This window comes from Cololabis saira, chromosome 21 (genome assembly GCF_033807715.1).
Source record: "Cololabis saira isolate AMF1-May2022 chromosome 21, fColSai1.1, whole genome shotgun sequence".
Taxonomy (NCBI): Eukaryota; Metazoa; Chordata; class Actinopteri; order Beloniformes; family Belonidae; genus Cololabis; species Cololabis saira.
This window is the reverse complement of record NC_084607.1, coordinates 28,498,919-28,514,778: the sequence shown is the minus strand read 5'-3', so window position 1 is coordinate 28,514,778 and position 15,860 is coordinate 28,498,919. Positions and strand designations below refer to the sequence as shown.

The window sequence follows — 15,860 nt, the reverse complement described above, 5'->3', positions numbered from 1 at the left end:
TCAATTATCAAAAACTGTGAATAACTGTCCCACAAAGTGATCAAACATTAGTCGCTAGCTCAATTTTCAATAGTTACCCATTTTTCCCACGATTTACGGTAATTCAAGCTAAAACCATGTTTATTGATAGATTCTGTGAAATTCTAGCCATGTTGAACTCATTCAGACTGATTAAATTACTAGTTTGTGGTCCTATCTATGTGGAAGGCCATACAATATGAATAATTAGTTTTTTATTTGTATCCAAAGTATTTCAACTATAAAAGGAATAGCTCAGTGTTTAATTGTCATGTGTTTATTTTTTGGAGAACAAATATAAGTTAGAAAAATGATTACATGAAGATTTGTTGCAGTTTACTCAGACACATTTTTAAATAATCAGCGTTCACTTATTCTCTATTAGTGCTTTCTGACACCTCCACTCTACCTGCCTCCCTTTCCTCCAACATTCTGTCGTCTGAATCCGTGACTAAAACTTCCATCCACTCACCCTCCATTTTTCATCATTCAGTGTGTCCGTTCTCATTAAAATCTCAGTGTTTCCACCTCCTCACCTGTCCCCTTCTCTTACAATAGTTCAGGAATAGAAAATACATTTTGGCCTCACACACATCCTGTTCCTCAGCATCCCACTCTCATTTTTGATCCTGTAAAATAATAAAAAATCGTGCACAGGAAATGCTTTCAGCCTACTTTGAGTGTATCTGTGGTGGTGCAGAGAGATGAGGGGGCACCACGCACTAACGAAGAGTACACAGCTATTTTACACATCCTTGAAGTCTCCAGCAAAGAGCATTTTACCTTTTTCTACTGCTATTTTCAAGCTAGACTGCACTTAACTGTGATTCAAAATAGGAATCATCAGACACTTGAAGTGATAAAGTGGGAAAAAAGAAGAGGAAAAGACAAGGTAATCATACATCATTTTCAACAATTGTCTTTATTAATCCTCACTGGGTGATTTATCTCGGACAAGCTTGTAGATGAAGGTTGAGCACCAAATATACTTTAGAGGACATCCTTTGGGCAGAGCTGACCCTTAGGTAGGCTACTATAATGAGTGTCAGCTGAGCAAAAGGTTATGGGAACTAATCTGACACCTAGAACTGATTAGAAGCTATTTATACATGCACACAGTCTGGAGACTCTGTCTACACGATCAGCTTCTGCTCAGAAGATGCACTGTAAGAGAGTCAGTGTATTTTCTTGTTTTTCCGCATTTTTTTTTTTTTCTACTGCAAGTGCATCCAGTTATTTAGTGTCTGACTGTTGAAAACCACTGCTTTGTGGCTTCTCTCTGCTCATTGCACTCACACCATGGCAGGTGAAGCGTGTGACTTTCTTTAAAACAAGGTTTAAGATAATAAATAGGTACGTCTGTTTAGGCTACGTAGCCTACTCTGCACCCCACCGCTTTGGTGTGTTGCAATAAACCCTGACAGAGGATTTCCAGTATTTTCCTTATTTGTGTTTATGAGGTGGACTGCAGCTGAAATAAATGATGCATCATTTTTTTTACTGTTCCAACTCACACCGCCTTGAAAGGTTATTTTTGTGTGAATCAGATTCTTTCTCAGTTCCTGCACCTATTACATTCAAAGGCTCATCTGCTTGTCCTCAAAGTTTCTGTTTTCTGTGCAACCTGATGTTGATGCTCAGAGCCTCATGTCTTCATGTGCCTCTTCATTCCTCCTCTATGGATCTGTCACATGCGCAGATGCAGCACCCACATCCTTATTTTGAGTCTATTTTGAGAAAGGAGAAACCCCCCTGCTCTATAATTTAGATTGGCGAGTAGGAGTGCAACAGGAGGGTGGCGAGAGGATGGAAACAGTGAGGTGGCTGAAGGGAAGCTTCAGGTGCAGGAGGGATGAAGGCTAGCAGTTTCCATAGAAACACTTTTGCTAATTTTACATGTTTTTTTTTAACTGGACTCTGGAAGAAAGATGTCAAACTGGTACAGTAAATGTCTCTGTTTTGAGACCCATGACATTGTTTCAGTCATATTCAAAACTCTGCTCAATATTTTCAGTTCCGTCAAACTCTGACAAGCTGTCCTGATGGTGAAGTGGAAAGTACATACTGTACACGTAGGTGCAGTTTTCAGGTGAGGGAATTAAATTTAAGGAAAATACTCTGTGTTTTTGTTTGGAATACAGAAAAGTGAAGAAAGTACACCATCTTTTAATGCCAGGTTTAACATGTCAGACAATTATGAAAAAATAAGGCGTTTTGGCCTTATTTTTAATATTTCATAGCTCTCTTAAAGTTATGTATTTGTTCATTTAGGGAGAAAGATATCATTATGTTAGCATGCTCAGACCTATAAGCTTGCAAAGAAAGCTCAGCATCACCGGCATCTAAGCTCGGCACAACCTGGAGGCTCAGGGCCCGTCTGCAGCCTGCGCTCGTTAATGGCATGTGTCTGGAGATGGGTGCGACATGCAGGACCTGAATACGCTGGTCCACAAACACTGATGTCTTCTACAGGAAGCAGCGATGCTGGCTCTATTTCCTGTAGAGCCTCAGGTCCATTAACATATGTCAGAAGATGCTTCAGGTGTTCTACCAGTCTGTCATTGCCAGCGTCCTCTTCTGTGCCGTATAGGAACCATTATTAAGAAGAGAGAAGCAATGTGGCTGGACAAGTGGGCTTCGAAGGATGGTTCTGTAGCAGGGAGCAGAACTGGACTACCTAAAATCTGAAACAGAACAGAAGAGCCTTTTGCAATCTTCTGTCAGTCCTGGACAACAGCATCATCAGGCAGAGGAGCAGCTTCAGCAACAGGATGCTGCTTCAATCCTTCAAGCCTTAGTTTTTATCTGAGGCAGTTCAAAACACCTTAATAGTTATTTTATGTCATTTTATATTTTTGTATTGTGGTAAATATACCTGTAAAAATTACATGTTTTATTTCAAACATGTTTAAACGCATCAGTTCACCATCACATTTGACTCAAAAACATAAAACACATCACAGCGATAGCAATGATTAGTAACATCAAGATCATCATGATTCAGTGTGTAATAAAACCATTTGCGCACAACCCACCAATTACTCTGGATTGGTGAGAAAACTGGCTGGTTTTTTGTTTATAAAGTCTGCACTCCTGAAAAGATAGTAAGAAGTGGAGATTTTGATCATGTTTCCAAAACTGAATTACAATCCTAACGCATAATCCGCTGTCTCATCTGGAATTATAGCAAACATTTGAAGGAAAAGGGACCTGGAATATAGTCACAAGAAGAATTTCATGGGTAATGATGCACATTTATACAGATTCAAATGTGATTTTATTATTTATCTCTACAGTTGAGGGGCCACCCGGAGGGCTGTGAAGCACAAACTATTATCCACTCGATAATCAATTATGCAAACGTGTCCTTCCCCATTTCTCTTGCCTCTTTTCCCTTCCTCTGATCTCTCTGGTGAGAGCTACATACTACAAACATTAATCATACAATGCAACCATGCAACATAAATCTCTTGCTTCCACGCAATCAGTATTCTGTCCAGCTGTTTTTATTTAGAGAACGTACTGACTGTAATTCATTTTCAAGTCATTCCAGCTTTGCAGCTCCCATTGACGTCCCACTTTCCATATTTGCACCCATTCTGAAGTGACCATGGAATGTGAGGAAAAGCCTGTTGCAGCATCACAGCACTTCAAATTAAAGCACAAATGACGCAGGGCAAGCTGTTGTTGCAAGGTATGAACCCTTGAAAAGGGAATTTTCTGTTCTGAGCTGTATGCTGATGCAACCTTTAACTGTGCTGATGCTGACCAGCATGGATAGTCAGCTTTCCGAGCAGCAAAAGATAAGTGTTTAGAAACCATCCAGGTGCAAAATAATTAATTTAACGTCCAATTTTCTGTGACAACCCTGTCTTCCTCTACTCATTAACTTTTAACCTCAACTTAAGTCCCTCCTATTCTCCTCAGACCCCACCTGTTATCATTTTTGCTTTTTCAAATGTGAGTTACCCAGAATCTATGACTCAAATAAGTTCCTGCTATGGACGCATCAGGCATTATTAGACACCTACACATAATGAGAGCTCCTCTCTCCTCTCTCCTCTCCTCTCCATCCGTCCACCTCTCCCTCCCAGACTCATGCTCTGCAGAGCGGAGATTGACACAGCATTTTCAACCCAGGGTGTATGAGTTCGCACAGGAGAGTGCACACAGCCAGGATTATAATCAGTGAAGGAGGAAGCGGAGGACAATAAAGGATTAAAAGAGACACACAACCAGAAGAAAGCAAAGAATAAGCAATGAAGGAGAGAGTGAAAGAAGAAAGTAAAAGGCTGGATCATACGCTGCTTTAATCTAAGGATGTGGGAGCTTTCCCCTAAAAAGTGGAATTTTGGAAAGTAACTTTTATTGTTTTTTCATGTGAGGGGTTCATACTGTAACCAAGAAACAACTACTTATTCATCAAGTGAGTATAATTTGTATTCAGTATGCTTTTATTTTTTACATAATCATGACACTGTAACAGTTTGAAAAGAATACTAAATAGAGTGTTTATTTGACACATTTGGTTTCAGCTGACAGGCTGAGGACAAGTGTTAGTCTTGCTTTGACAAAAGGCATCGTTTTAAAAGGAAACATGCCAGAATAAGAAGTACGTCAAACAGAATACAGCTCAGCCATCATGGAAACTGCCCTGTTGAGCGTGATCAAGCGTACATTCACACGCCTCCGTCACTGTAAAACTTTACAGCACCGGTGAGACTTAGCTGCATCACCTCGCACATTTCAGGACGCATGGAACATACTTCTAAAAGCACTCATGCTGTGCACAGGATGATTTGAAGGGTAGAATTATATCTTGGTGGGCTAGATGCTAAGAAATGTCTTCTTCTTTTGAAAGTTTTGAACAAGTTTTTGTACACCAGTATCCTGTTTTTCATCAATCAAATCAGTGAGAAAGCAGAGCTTCTGCATCTTCTGGAGGGGGGAAACATAAGGTAAGCTCTTATCCTGTTTCACATAGAATAAGGAGAAGAAATGGGGAATGAAAACTTTATAAAATAGTAAATATCAGCTTGTAGGTTCATAGATAGTCCAGTTTTTCAAATCAATGAGAAACAAACCTCAGTGGTGCTCTGAAAGTTCACTATAAAGTCAAATAACAAACTTATCTTTTATCTATGGAGGTATTTTATTATGAGTGAGAACAAAAGAGTACAAAAATAAATTCATAGAGATACTTAGTGTAGGCCTACCTGAGTCAGCAGACTCTGTGTACACTAATGCTGGTTGCGTGTCAAGTAAAAAGAAAATAGAGGGTCATGAAAGGATTAAAAAAAAGAAAAATCAGCCTAAAACTCAAGAAATGCGAAGTAAATGATCAGAAACAGGTGTGGCTTTTAAACAACTTATCTTTAGGTTCATACATTTTTACTTTTAAACACAAAATACCTTATTTGATGTTCTGTTGCAAAGTTATGTGTTCATTATGCACAAACAGCTGATCTACAGTGTAAAGAAGGAAAAATTAAAAGATTAAATTAAACAATGGCGAAATAAAAAGTAAAATCCAGAAATGAGGCCAGGACAGGAGGTTGTCTAGGATGGGAGATGAGCGTGGGAATAATTCTCTGCTTGGCCGAGTCCTTGGCTGTGGGTTGGATCGTGACAAACAAAGGTGAAAGCAGGGTATGTATTGATCAGCGTTCGTGTAGATTTATAAAGGCGAACAGAAGGAACTTCAAAAGAATGGCTGACACAGACATGAAGAGCAGTTTTTTATGGAATAATTAGTGCTGCTATCAATCATAATTAAAATGGGCTTTGTTGAACAACAGTTTACATAATAGCCAACTTCCTGAAGTATAAGCAATGATGTGGTGATTATTCTCTTTTTATGCTCCTCTTGACAGCTTGAACATTATGCACCTGGTTCTTAACTTGCTACATCTTTTACAATTGCTGCTACAATTACTAATTATTATTATTATTATTATTATTATTATTATTATTATTATTATTATTATTATTATTATTATTATTATTTGTGGCCGTAATATCATCGGGGCGAATAGCTTTAGGGTGAGTGGATATCTTAAATCCACTTGCATCTCCTGACAGATTGTCTCTGTCTTTATCTCAGCTGGGATTGAGAATTAGGGGGCATACAATAATTTTAGTGTGTTAGATAAATGCCAATAACTTGCATGGGCTCTGAGACAAGAAGGATTCATGACAGAACTTCAGTAAAAAACCTTGAGGATGTTGGAGTACCGATGTGGGAGCAACGACATGCAAATATGGTCCATTCAAGGTTAATATACAGTAGAATTGCTAGTAAAAATGACTTCAGTATCAATAAATGTGATAATCATTTGTTCAGCAGATAGACAAAGAATAAAGAAAAATCAAGAAAAAAGGAGAAGATCGGAGAAATTCATGTTAAGGATATGAAACATTCAGCCGTGGGGTAAATCCTGAAATTTGACCTTCGAGATGCACATGAGTAAAAAAAGAAAAAGAAAAAAAAAAACATTCAAATTTCAAAGCTAATGAGTTGCAAGGTCACATAATATGAGGTCAAAATGGGAAGTTGGTGTTACCACTTTTTTCTTTTTCATTTATTCTTATAATTCATATAATATTCCCCTTCTTTTATAATAATCCTCATTCAGTAACCGGTGAAGTGTTGCCTTTTCAAAACCCCTTTAAATATAATCAAAATAAAATGTAGGTGTTATGTCACAGAACCTCATGCCCTCTCGCTCTCTTTACATTGTTTTCTTCCCTCACTGACTCATCTTATAAGAGCTCTTAATACCGTGTGCGACCCCCCACCCTAGCTCTCACCACGCTGTCTCTAATGACTCCCTCCTTTTACCCCCAAATGCCACAACAGAGATGTCTCTATGGGAACTGGCTCCAGTGAAAGCACGCAGTTTTACACGGTGTCCATTAACCGGCTTGTGCTAACCACAGCTGAACTCTGCCACCTCTCTTCAGTACCTGTGCCTGTTCTTGCTTCATGCTCATGAACATTTATAAACCTTTTCCAACAAAAGAGAAACTTTGTAATGACAGGTTGCTGGCTGGTTGCTGCGTCAGTCTTTTAAGTTGAGCTTGGAGGCGCTGGAAGCCAGGGACACCTGTGTGGAGAAAGATGCTCATAATTTGAATACGGACCTCATGTATAGACATTGAAATGCCTGTGTGTGTGTTATTGATGAGGGTGAACTGATTAGAACTAGATTGGATTGGATTAGATTGAATTTTAGGATGCTATTTCATTGAAACAAGCTCCTGCTGTTCTAAAATCACGTGAAAAAGAAAGCAGATCTTTTAATGAGGACAGTCCTTTCCAGGTCTTACAATGAGGTACGACTTTAGACGATCAGCAGGAAGTCATATTATATTGTGTCATTTAACAATAACAAAGACAAAAGGCAGAATTAGTGTGTAAAAAAAAACAACTAAATACATACTTACTGCTTCCATAGATACCAAGAGGTACCCTATCCAAATGCACTTCATTAACCGATGGTCAGCATGTCTGAACATCTCCATAAAAGCAAACCCAAGAGGGAAGATATCAGCAATGATGTCAGAAAAGCATTTTTTATTTCTAATCAATCAGAAGAATTATAAAACCATTTCCAAACAATGCGAGAGATTATTCAGAAATGTAAAGCCAACATTTCCAGAAATGGATGTGCTACAAACAAGTTCACACAATGCAAAGATCAGAAAACACTCAAATCAAAGTGCTTCATCTCAGATAATCACAACTAGTTTTGGTGCCTTTTCTCTGTAACCTAACACATTAGCACTGCTTAGGTTTGCAAATTTCTATCTGAAGAAACTGGAAGATCAAAACCATGTCCTTTGGATGGGTAAGATTAGATGTTTGGTTTTCATGCAAAGCCTTAAAATTGGCTAATTCTTAACACAGTATATCATCCCAAACTATCAACTGTAGAGCATGGTGTTGCAGGGGGGAATGATTTGAGCTTGATCTGCAGCTGCAGGACTGGGGAGTTTTGATGTAATTGAGTAAACCATGAAGTCTTCTGTATAGCATCATCACACATACCTACATGAGGCAATCTGTCGAACAAATATAGCGATATGCGTCATACAACACTAAAATCGTCTCAAAACACACCATCAGAGGGCTGCACATGAGCAAATTTCCTGGAACCACAATAAACTTTAAGTTAAAATTAGGTTTATATAATATTGAAAACAATCACATCAAGTCTTTATGATTGAAGATGGTTCTGCAAGCACCTGAATGCGTTGAATTCTGTATTCTTCAGCTTTTAGACATTGATTTGCATTTTGGTTGTTCTTTTGTTCAATACTTAGTGACAGTGTGTACTGTTCTTCAGCTGAAGGTGTATTTACCTAATTTTAAGATCTGACCTTTTTATTTTTTTATTTAAAAAAAGTTATGTATATTTTGGTTATTTTGAATCACTAATGTATTGCCAAGTAGGTCTGTTTTTTTTAACACTATATTTATTGACATTTTTTCAATTATTACAACAATACAGTTATATCTGTTAATAAAATGTACAATAGAATTAAAAAAAAAACAATGAAAAAAACACACAAGCATAGCAGACATAAAGATACAGAGACAAAATCAACAACATAAAAAAACATTACACACAAAACTCAAAACAAAAGAAGAAAAAAAAAACAAAACAGAATCCTCCCTACATTATCATTCAACAGAATCATCCAGTACAGGTCCCAATTGATTACTCCTCATAAAACGCATGAACTGTCCCCATATTTCCCAAAAGTCATCAGATTTCCCTTTCATGGCATACAGTATGTCAATTTCTCTAATGCAAGACCATTTAAGAGTTCTTTGTACCATTGCTTGATGTCTGGTTTGGCTGGGTTCCTCCAAAAAAAATGCTATTGTATGTTTCGCCTGGAGAAAAGAGTAAGTTATCATACTCTTCTTTTTACTGTTTATTTTGAAGTTATCAGGAAATATACCTAAGAAACACAATTGTGGACAAATAGGAATATCTTCTGAGATAATCTGGGATAAGATTACAAGTACATCTTTCCAAAACTGCGATCTCTGGGCATTGCCATAAGCAGTGACATAATGTACCCCCCTCCACGTTACACTTTACACATCTGTCCTGTATATTAGGATCAAAACGATTAAGTAGACAGGGAGTAATACACATTTGCATTAGCCACTTGTACTGTAATAACTTGTACCTGGTATTAATCGTCTGTGTTTGGACTTTGTAGCAAGCCCTCTCCCAAACTTCAGCACTTATTTCTATCCAAGTAGGTCTGTTAAAAAAAAAAACAGACCTGTAATTGAATCCAAAGACATCAAACTAGAATCAATGCTCAAAACATTAAATATCACTACATATTAGTGATAATAGAGCTACTGGTTGACAATGACTTTTCATCAGGTTATTTAAAAGCCTATTCATCTAAACACTTCATAATCACGTGACATCATGGAGACATGATGTTCAGCAGTTACACCCACATCTAGCACAATTTTAACAAGTGTAGAGGTCTGTTGTTTTTCACAACAATCAGATAATCCTTTCATAACTGTATCTGTTCTGTAGTAGGTCAGACGGGGTCACACTGCCTTGAGATACCGCACAGAATTAAATCAGGATTAAGTCTAAATCCACATTTTTAACTCTGTGGAACAAGACAAAAACAGCCAGAGCAGCTGACAGTATCACGTCTAAACGCTGGAGAAGATGAAATTGGATGAAACAATGTATTCAGTAAACAAAAATATAAGATAATAAATAAATAAAATAAATTGCTAACATATACACTCATGGTAAAAGTATCAAAGTTGAAAAAAAAAAAGGATTGTGTAACATATGTAGTTTTGGTATAGGATACATAAATTGAAATCCACAGTAGGTGTACTTGAAATTTAGAAATTTATTATGAATACAAAACCACTCAAAAGACTGAATAGCGTCACAAAGTCAAGTTATGCATTCACAATCACTCTTTTCTTATTGTAAATCACCACTGGAGATGCTGGGTGTCCGTCACACGAGTTCTTACTGTACACCAACTCTTTGATTCCTCCTCAGTGGTCTTCTCAGTGCTGTGAACACCACATCGTCAGCGCAGACCTGTAATGTGTGGAAGCGGACCAGAGTCGGCCCGTCCACAGCGGCCCCTTCCCAGTGATCACTGGTGCCATGGGAACAAGTAACAGGTGAGGAAATAGCCAGATCCCCCTCCTGCCCCACGCTTTGATACATCTGTCGTTATTTTGCCATCAATTTTAAAGTCTCATAGGATATAACAAGTTATTGGCTATGCTGGCTTCAAATGAACCTGTGGGCATGGACTTGTGAATTGGGCTTTGGGAAGTGTGTCAGGCTCAGCTCAAGGATATTTACAGTACCTGGATCTTCAAAAGGCCAAGGCCATCCCACACTGTCTTCTCCACCAGCCAAAAACATCTGCTTTCAGGAAGTTGTAAGGAGAAAAACTGTTCCCCTGCTGTATTACTGACGTCGCCAAACAAAGCCTACAATGAATGGGTCATTTTGATTAATTGTTTTGTCTGTATTATAAATGTTTGCATGAGTTTTGTCTCACATCTGTGTGCCATTGCCAACCATCACCTCCAATATCACCATCCTTGAAAAACCTGCTTGAAAATGTACTAAGCTTAGCCTGACTGGGTTTAAAGGGAGCACCTCTCAGTTAGTTCTCTCGAAGTATCAGTGGGTTGAAATAAGATGATAAAAACATATGATGAAGTGACACAAATATATGTCCATCTCAAAATAGGTTGTCTGTCTCACAGTGACTCAAATATAATCCTCTAATCTGTGATGACAGCAATCCTTCTCACATAGCTAAACTGAACTCACCTTCCCAACAGGTAATCCTCTATATAAAGGAGAGAGACAGGTTAGTTTGGATGATGGGTTCTGTTGACCAGGAATTTGGCCAATTTGAGTTGACTATTTGTGACTGAAAGTCAAAAATGTATTTTATTACTGCAATCCATCCCTTTAAACTGCAACACATTGTTATGTTTTAGATTGCCCTTATGGTTTGCACCTGTGAGTCAGGTATTATCTCCCTAGGTCAGTGTTGATAAGAGGGTGCATGGTGTCTTTGTGTGCTTTAAAAGGTACGCCTTAAAGTGCACAAGAAGATTATTGGTATGCATCATCTGATTCCAGCACCATTCTGTTACACTCTTCAAGTATTAGTTTAAACATTAAAGGATTTAGGATAACAAGCAAGGTATTGCAGTAAGTGTTTGTGTATAAAGGCATCAACCTAAAGTTGGTAAATTTCTTATCCTTATGCACCCCTCTGACAGGTACAGCATTGTGTCAGATATCCTACCAGAGGAGGAACTGCAGAAGATTTCGAGTTTAGCGCTCCGTAACGGCACCAGTTCTCCCAAAGTCCAACAGCACCGCGACTCAGAAGGAGGGGACAGTAGGAGGAGGTCTGGAGCCTCCGCTGCCGTGCCCAGCGCAAGGGGACAAAGAGGGATGAACCACTACAACGGGAAGATTCTGACAAGGGGCTCCAACCAGATACGGAGCCGTTTTGTTAAGAAAAATGGACAGTGCAATGTTTTATTCACTAACATGGAGGAAAGGAGGCAGCGCTTCCTCGCAGATATCTTCACCACATGTGTGGACATCCGCTGGAGGTATCTGCTGCTTCTATTCTGCACCAGTTTCATGGTATCCTGGCTGTTCTTTGGCATAATATTTTATAGCGTTGCCCTGGCTCATGGGGACTTTGAGGAGTCGACTACTCCTAAAGGTGATGAATTGGTAGTAGGAGGGCTGCATGGACCCACCTCTGGACACACAGCTGGAGGACAGACACAAAGAATGCCTTGCATACTTCACGTCCAGGGGTTTGTTGGGGCACTGCTGTTCTCTATGGAGACTCAGACCACTATTGGCTACGGCTGGCGCTGTGTTACTGAGGAATGTCCTGTAGCTGTGATAACGGTGGTAATCCAGTCCATCGTAGGTTGCATAATTGACTCCTTCATGATTGGCACCATCATGGCCAAGATGGCTCGGCCAAAGAAGAGGAACCAGACCCTCGTGTTCTCAAAAAATGCTGTCATCTCCATGCGTGATGGCAAGCTGTGCCTCATGTGGAGAGTGGGCAACCTGCGGAAGAGCCAACTCGTGGAGGCTCATGTCCGTGCCCAGCTCATTCGTTCGTATGTCACAGCTGAGGGTGAGTTCATCCCCTTGGAGCAGATGGACCTCAACGTGGGCTACGATGAGGGCACAGACAGACTGTTTCTAGTATCTCCGCTTGTTATAATTCATGAGATAGATAAAGACAGCCCTTTGTACACTTTAAGCCGAGCTGATCTGGAAACAGATGACTTTGAGGTTGTTGTGATATTGGAGGGAATGGTGGAGGCCACAGCCATGACCACCCAGTTTCGTAGTTCCTACCTTGCCAGAGAGATCTTCTGGGGTCACAGGTTTGAGCCTGTGATTTATGAGGACCGGGACCGCTACAAGGCAGACTATTCTCGCTTCCACAAGACTTACGAGGTGCCATCAACACCCCATATGAGCGCCAAAGAGCTTGACGAAGCTGCAAGCCGGCCCTCGTCTGCTGCATCTCCTGTATCACCTCATAGATCCACACAAAACTTAATCCCACGGTCCCTGAGCGCCTTCTGCTACGAGAATGAGGTCTCACTGAGCTGTGGAGAGGAGGAGGAAGACACATTTGGCTCCTCTCACACTGTAGGAAAGGAGGACCGGAGGACTTCAGTAGACTTCCAAAATATGTTCCAGGACACGGCGACCATGACCTCCGGCAGTCATAGTGTCATGTGTGTTCTAGATATGGACAACAACCAGATGGAGTTTGACATCCTACAAACAGCCATTCCTCTCGATCCAGTGACCTATAAAAGCGAGCAAGAGACCTAAAGATTGGAAAGAGGGTTCATCTTTTGCCCCTGAAGCCTCTTTTGCCTTTCCAGTGTTGTTTTATACGTATTTCTTTCTCCTCATGACACATTAAAACTTTGATTTTCCTACATAACCTTTGGCACCAATGGCTGCAGTCCTGGAAGGGCCAAAAACAATCAACCACCCTAACTCCTAAAGAGGACAAGCTTTTTTTAACAAAGCATCAAAAGACTTTTGGCTCCTTTTGATTATGATTTCATAACCAAAGTACGGTAGCACAATCACAGAAAAACTTGAGTCATGCTTTAGCATCTGTGTATATTTAGCACAGCTTAAAATGATCATAGAAAAATATATTTTTCATTAAACACAGACAAGATGGTTAAAGAAAGCAATGATTCCCCCCCCCCCCCCCCCCCCCCCCCCCCCCCCATCAATCATCAATCATCTGCAATACTCCCCCTCCTAACTCTGATATTTGCACTTTTGTCTGTTTTTGGTAAATTGTTTGCTGGGAAAACATAATAATCCTTCTTTTATCAAGTTATTTCATATCACATTATTATTTCATATAGTCGGTTGTTGAGTTTGCTGTGCAGTAATATCAAGATCATTCCAAGTGCAATCACTAAGTGTAGCAGAGGGAGCATTTTTCTGGATGCAAGAGACTTCTTAAAACAATAACTTTTACCGGACGTCTTGATTCACTGCAAGTTAGAGAGACTCCACTGTATTTCAAATCACATGTTTCCATTTAAAGTGAAAATGTTGAAGTTGTATTATATTTCAGACCTATTTAAACATATTTATTGACCTTTTAGACCTTTTAAAGTCCTTTAGTGTGATCAGTACATAGGTAAGTAGAGTCATTGTGTACTTGATGGATTACTTTTATCTGTTTTTTGGTTTCTTGGTTTGTTTCTTGTGGAGGTTGCAGCCCGTGATTACAGAAACAATATTGAGAAGTGGCTTTAACACATGTTTGTGCTGTTGCTGTTTGCCAAAGGTCTGGAGTTGGGAAGTAAAAAGCTGAACGCCTCTGATGTAAAATTGAGATTATGGAGCAAACATCCAGCCTCAGTGTACTCATTGTTTATGATGGTAAAGATGGAAGGCCATCGTGAAGCACAACAGGAAACAAAGGGATGAAGGATGTTGGTACGGTCTATAAGAATGTCCAACATGTCACTGGAGTTGCACAGAGAGAGATTAATTCAAGTGTAACTGAATGTCATGGAAATGGCTTTGGACTCATTTGTCGCAATGGTTGTATAATAGATGACATTAAATGAAAATCAGTCAGCATGCTGAGAGGACCAGTAGATTTTCATAGAAAAAAAATAAATTTAACTGTTTTTTTTTCTTTTTCTAAAGACTGTAAATAACTGTGTTTACTGATTTATTGTCAAATGTAGAAAATCTTACTGGTTTGGTACAGACTCTTTTTCAAAAAACTGGGACACTCTTTAAAGTTGAATTGAAAGCAGAATTAAGGGATTAGCAAAGTATGTGGAGACTACAATTAACTGAAAATAGAACAAACACATGTTGAATTAAAAAAAAACTTTAAAAAATGTGATTACATTTGGGAAATATGTTCTCATTTTGAATTGTATACCAGCAAAACACTGCAAAAAGTTGGGACAGGCCATCAAAAGATTGGAAACATCGTGCACTGTTTGGAACTTCAAGGATTTGGACATTTCATTGTGTAAAACACATACCGTAATATCATGAAAAGATTTAGAGAATAGAGACATTCTGTATTGACTTTCATATTGCAGGCACACATAAGTGAATTTACAAAAATGGGAGCTGAGCAAATATTCTGTAAGTATCTTTACAAGGTACAATATGGCCTCAAACAGGCATTTTTTTAATTATTATTATTTTATTTTTAGCAGGGAACGTCTCACTTATTTCAGCAAGACAATCAAGAGGCAGATTTTAACTTGTATTTGAACAGCATGGTTACATAATAAAATAGTCTGGGCCTCAAAGTGTCAAGTTTATGGTCCAGATCAGTCACAAAAGGAAAACATTTGATACATAATGATATGAAAAATGCAACTAAGGAATATCAGGAACTGTTAAGGAGCTGATCTCTTGTCAAATATTAGAAAACAATTTTCTTTTAAAAGTACAGAGAAGTAATGCTCCAGCAGTTAAACCCAACTGTAAGAAAGTCTTGCTGGTATCAAGTTCAACGTGACAATATATTTTTCAAATTACAAATAAAATATATGCATTTTTGGTATTTATCTTATTTCTAATTCAAACATAGGGTTTGTATGATTTTCAATCCCTGCACTGCTTTTATATATTTGCAGTTGTCTGAGCAGTATTCCCACTTCATCTGATGATTCTGTAGCACTGTGTCTCAAAAGACTTTTAATTTGTTTGCATTCTTTTCCTAATTGTCTTTTATCTATTTCTCGTTCTGATTTTGTTGTTATATCATTGTTGATATGTTGAAGAAAAAATATTTTAGAGATTATATACATCTGAGAAAAAGGCATCAAATAGAATTAGATTTTTCAAAATTTGCATTGTCTGAACAAACATTGCACTGTTTAAACTAAAACCTTTCCAGGAACATAACAAGAATGATGGTGAAGGTACACTGCTGGCCAAAATAAAGTTTGCTTTCAATTAGTTTAGTTTAAAATAACTGAAATATATAAACTATTTTGCTTGTAGTCCTTCTGATCCTTATCTTTTAGTTAAGAGTTTAACTTGAAAGGCAAATTTAAAAAAATAACAAAATATTCAAATGTTTTAATGTTTTGAGGACCTCTGTTAATTCTGCTGGACTGCCTTCCTCGAAAGTCCCAAATGATAAAATGCTTTTACAGAAATCCGTCAGGTATTTTTCTGCACTATTGGATTATATTTGTTTAACACTGAGATTTGCGTTATTTTCCAGATCAA

At 38.5% G+C, this 15,860-nt stretch overlaps 1 protein-coding gene across 3 annotated transcripts; it reads left to right on the top strand.

The window, feature by feature from the left end:
- Window positions 1–4,159: 4,159 nt before the first annotated feature.
- kcnj4 (potassium inwardly rectifying channel subfamily J member 4) lies at window positions 4,160–13,302 on the top strand. Of its 3 annotated transcripts, XM_061710971.1 has the most exons (4): window positions 4,160–4,444; window positions 4,932–4,976; window positions 10,086–10,213; window positions 11,342–13,302. In XM_061710971.1, exons 3-4 carry the CDS (start codon window positions 10,197–10,199, stop codon window positions 12,945–12,947), a joined length of 1,623 nt encoding a protein of 540 aa, XP_061566955.1. In that variant the 5' UTR covers window positions 4,160–4,444; window positions 4,932–4,976; window positions 10,086–10,196; the 3' UTR covers window positions 12,948–13,302. The 3 variants fall into 3 exon arrangements, with proteins under 3 accessions (XP_061566955.1, XP_061566953.1, XP_061566954.1); XM_061710969.1 differs by lacking the exon at window positions 4,932–4,976; XM_061710970.1 differs by lacking the exon at window positions 4,160–4,444 and having other exon boundaries at window positions 4,767–4,976.
- Window positions 13,303–15,860: the final 2,558 nt, after the last annotated feature.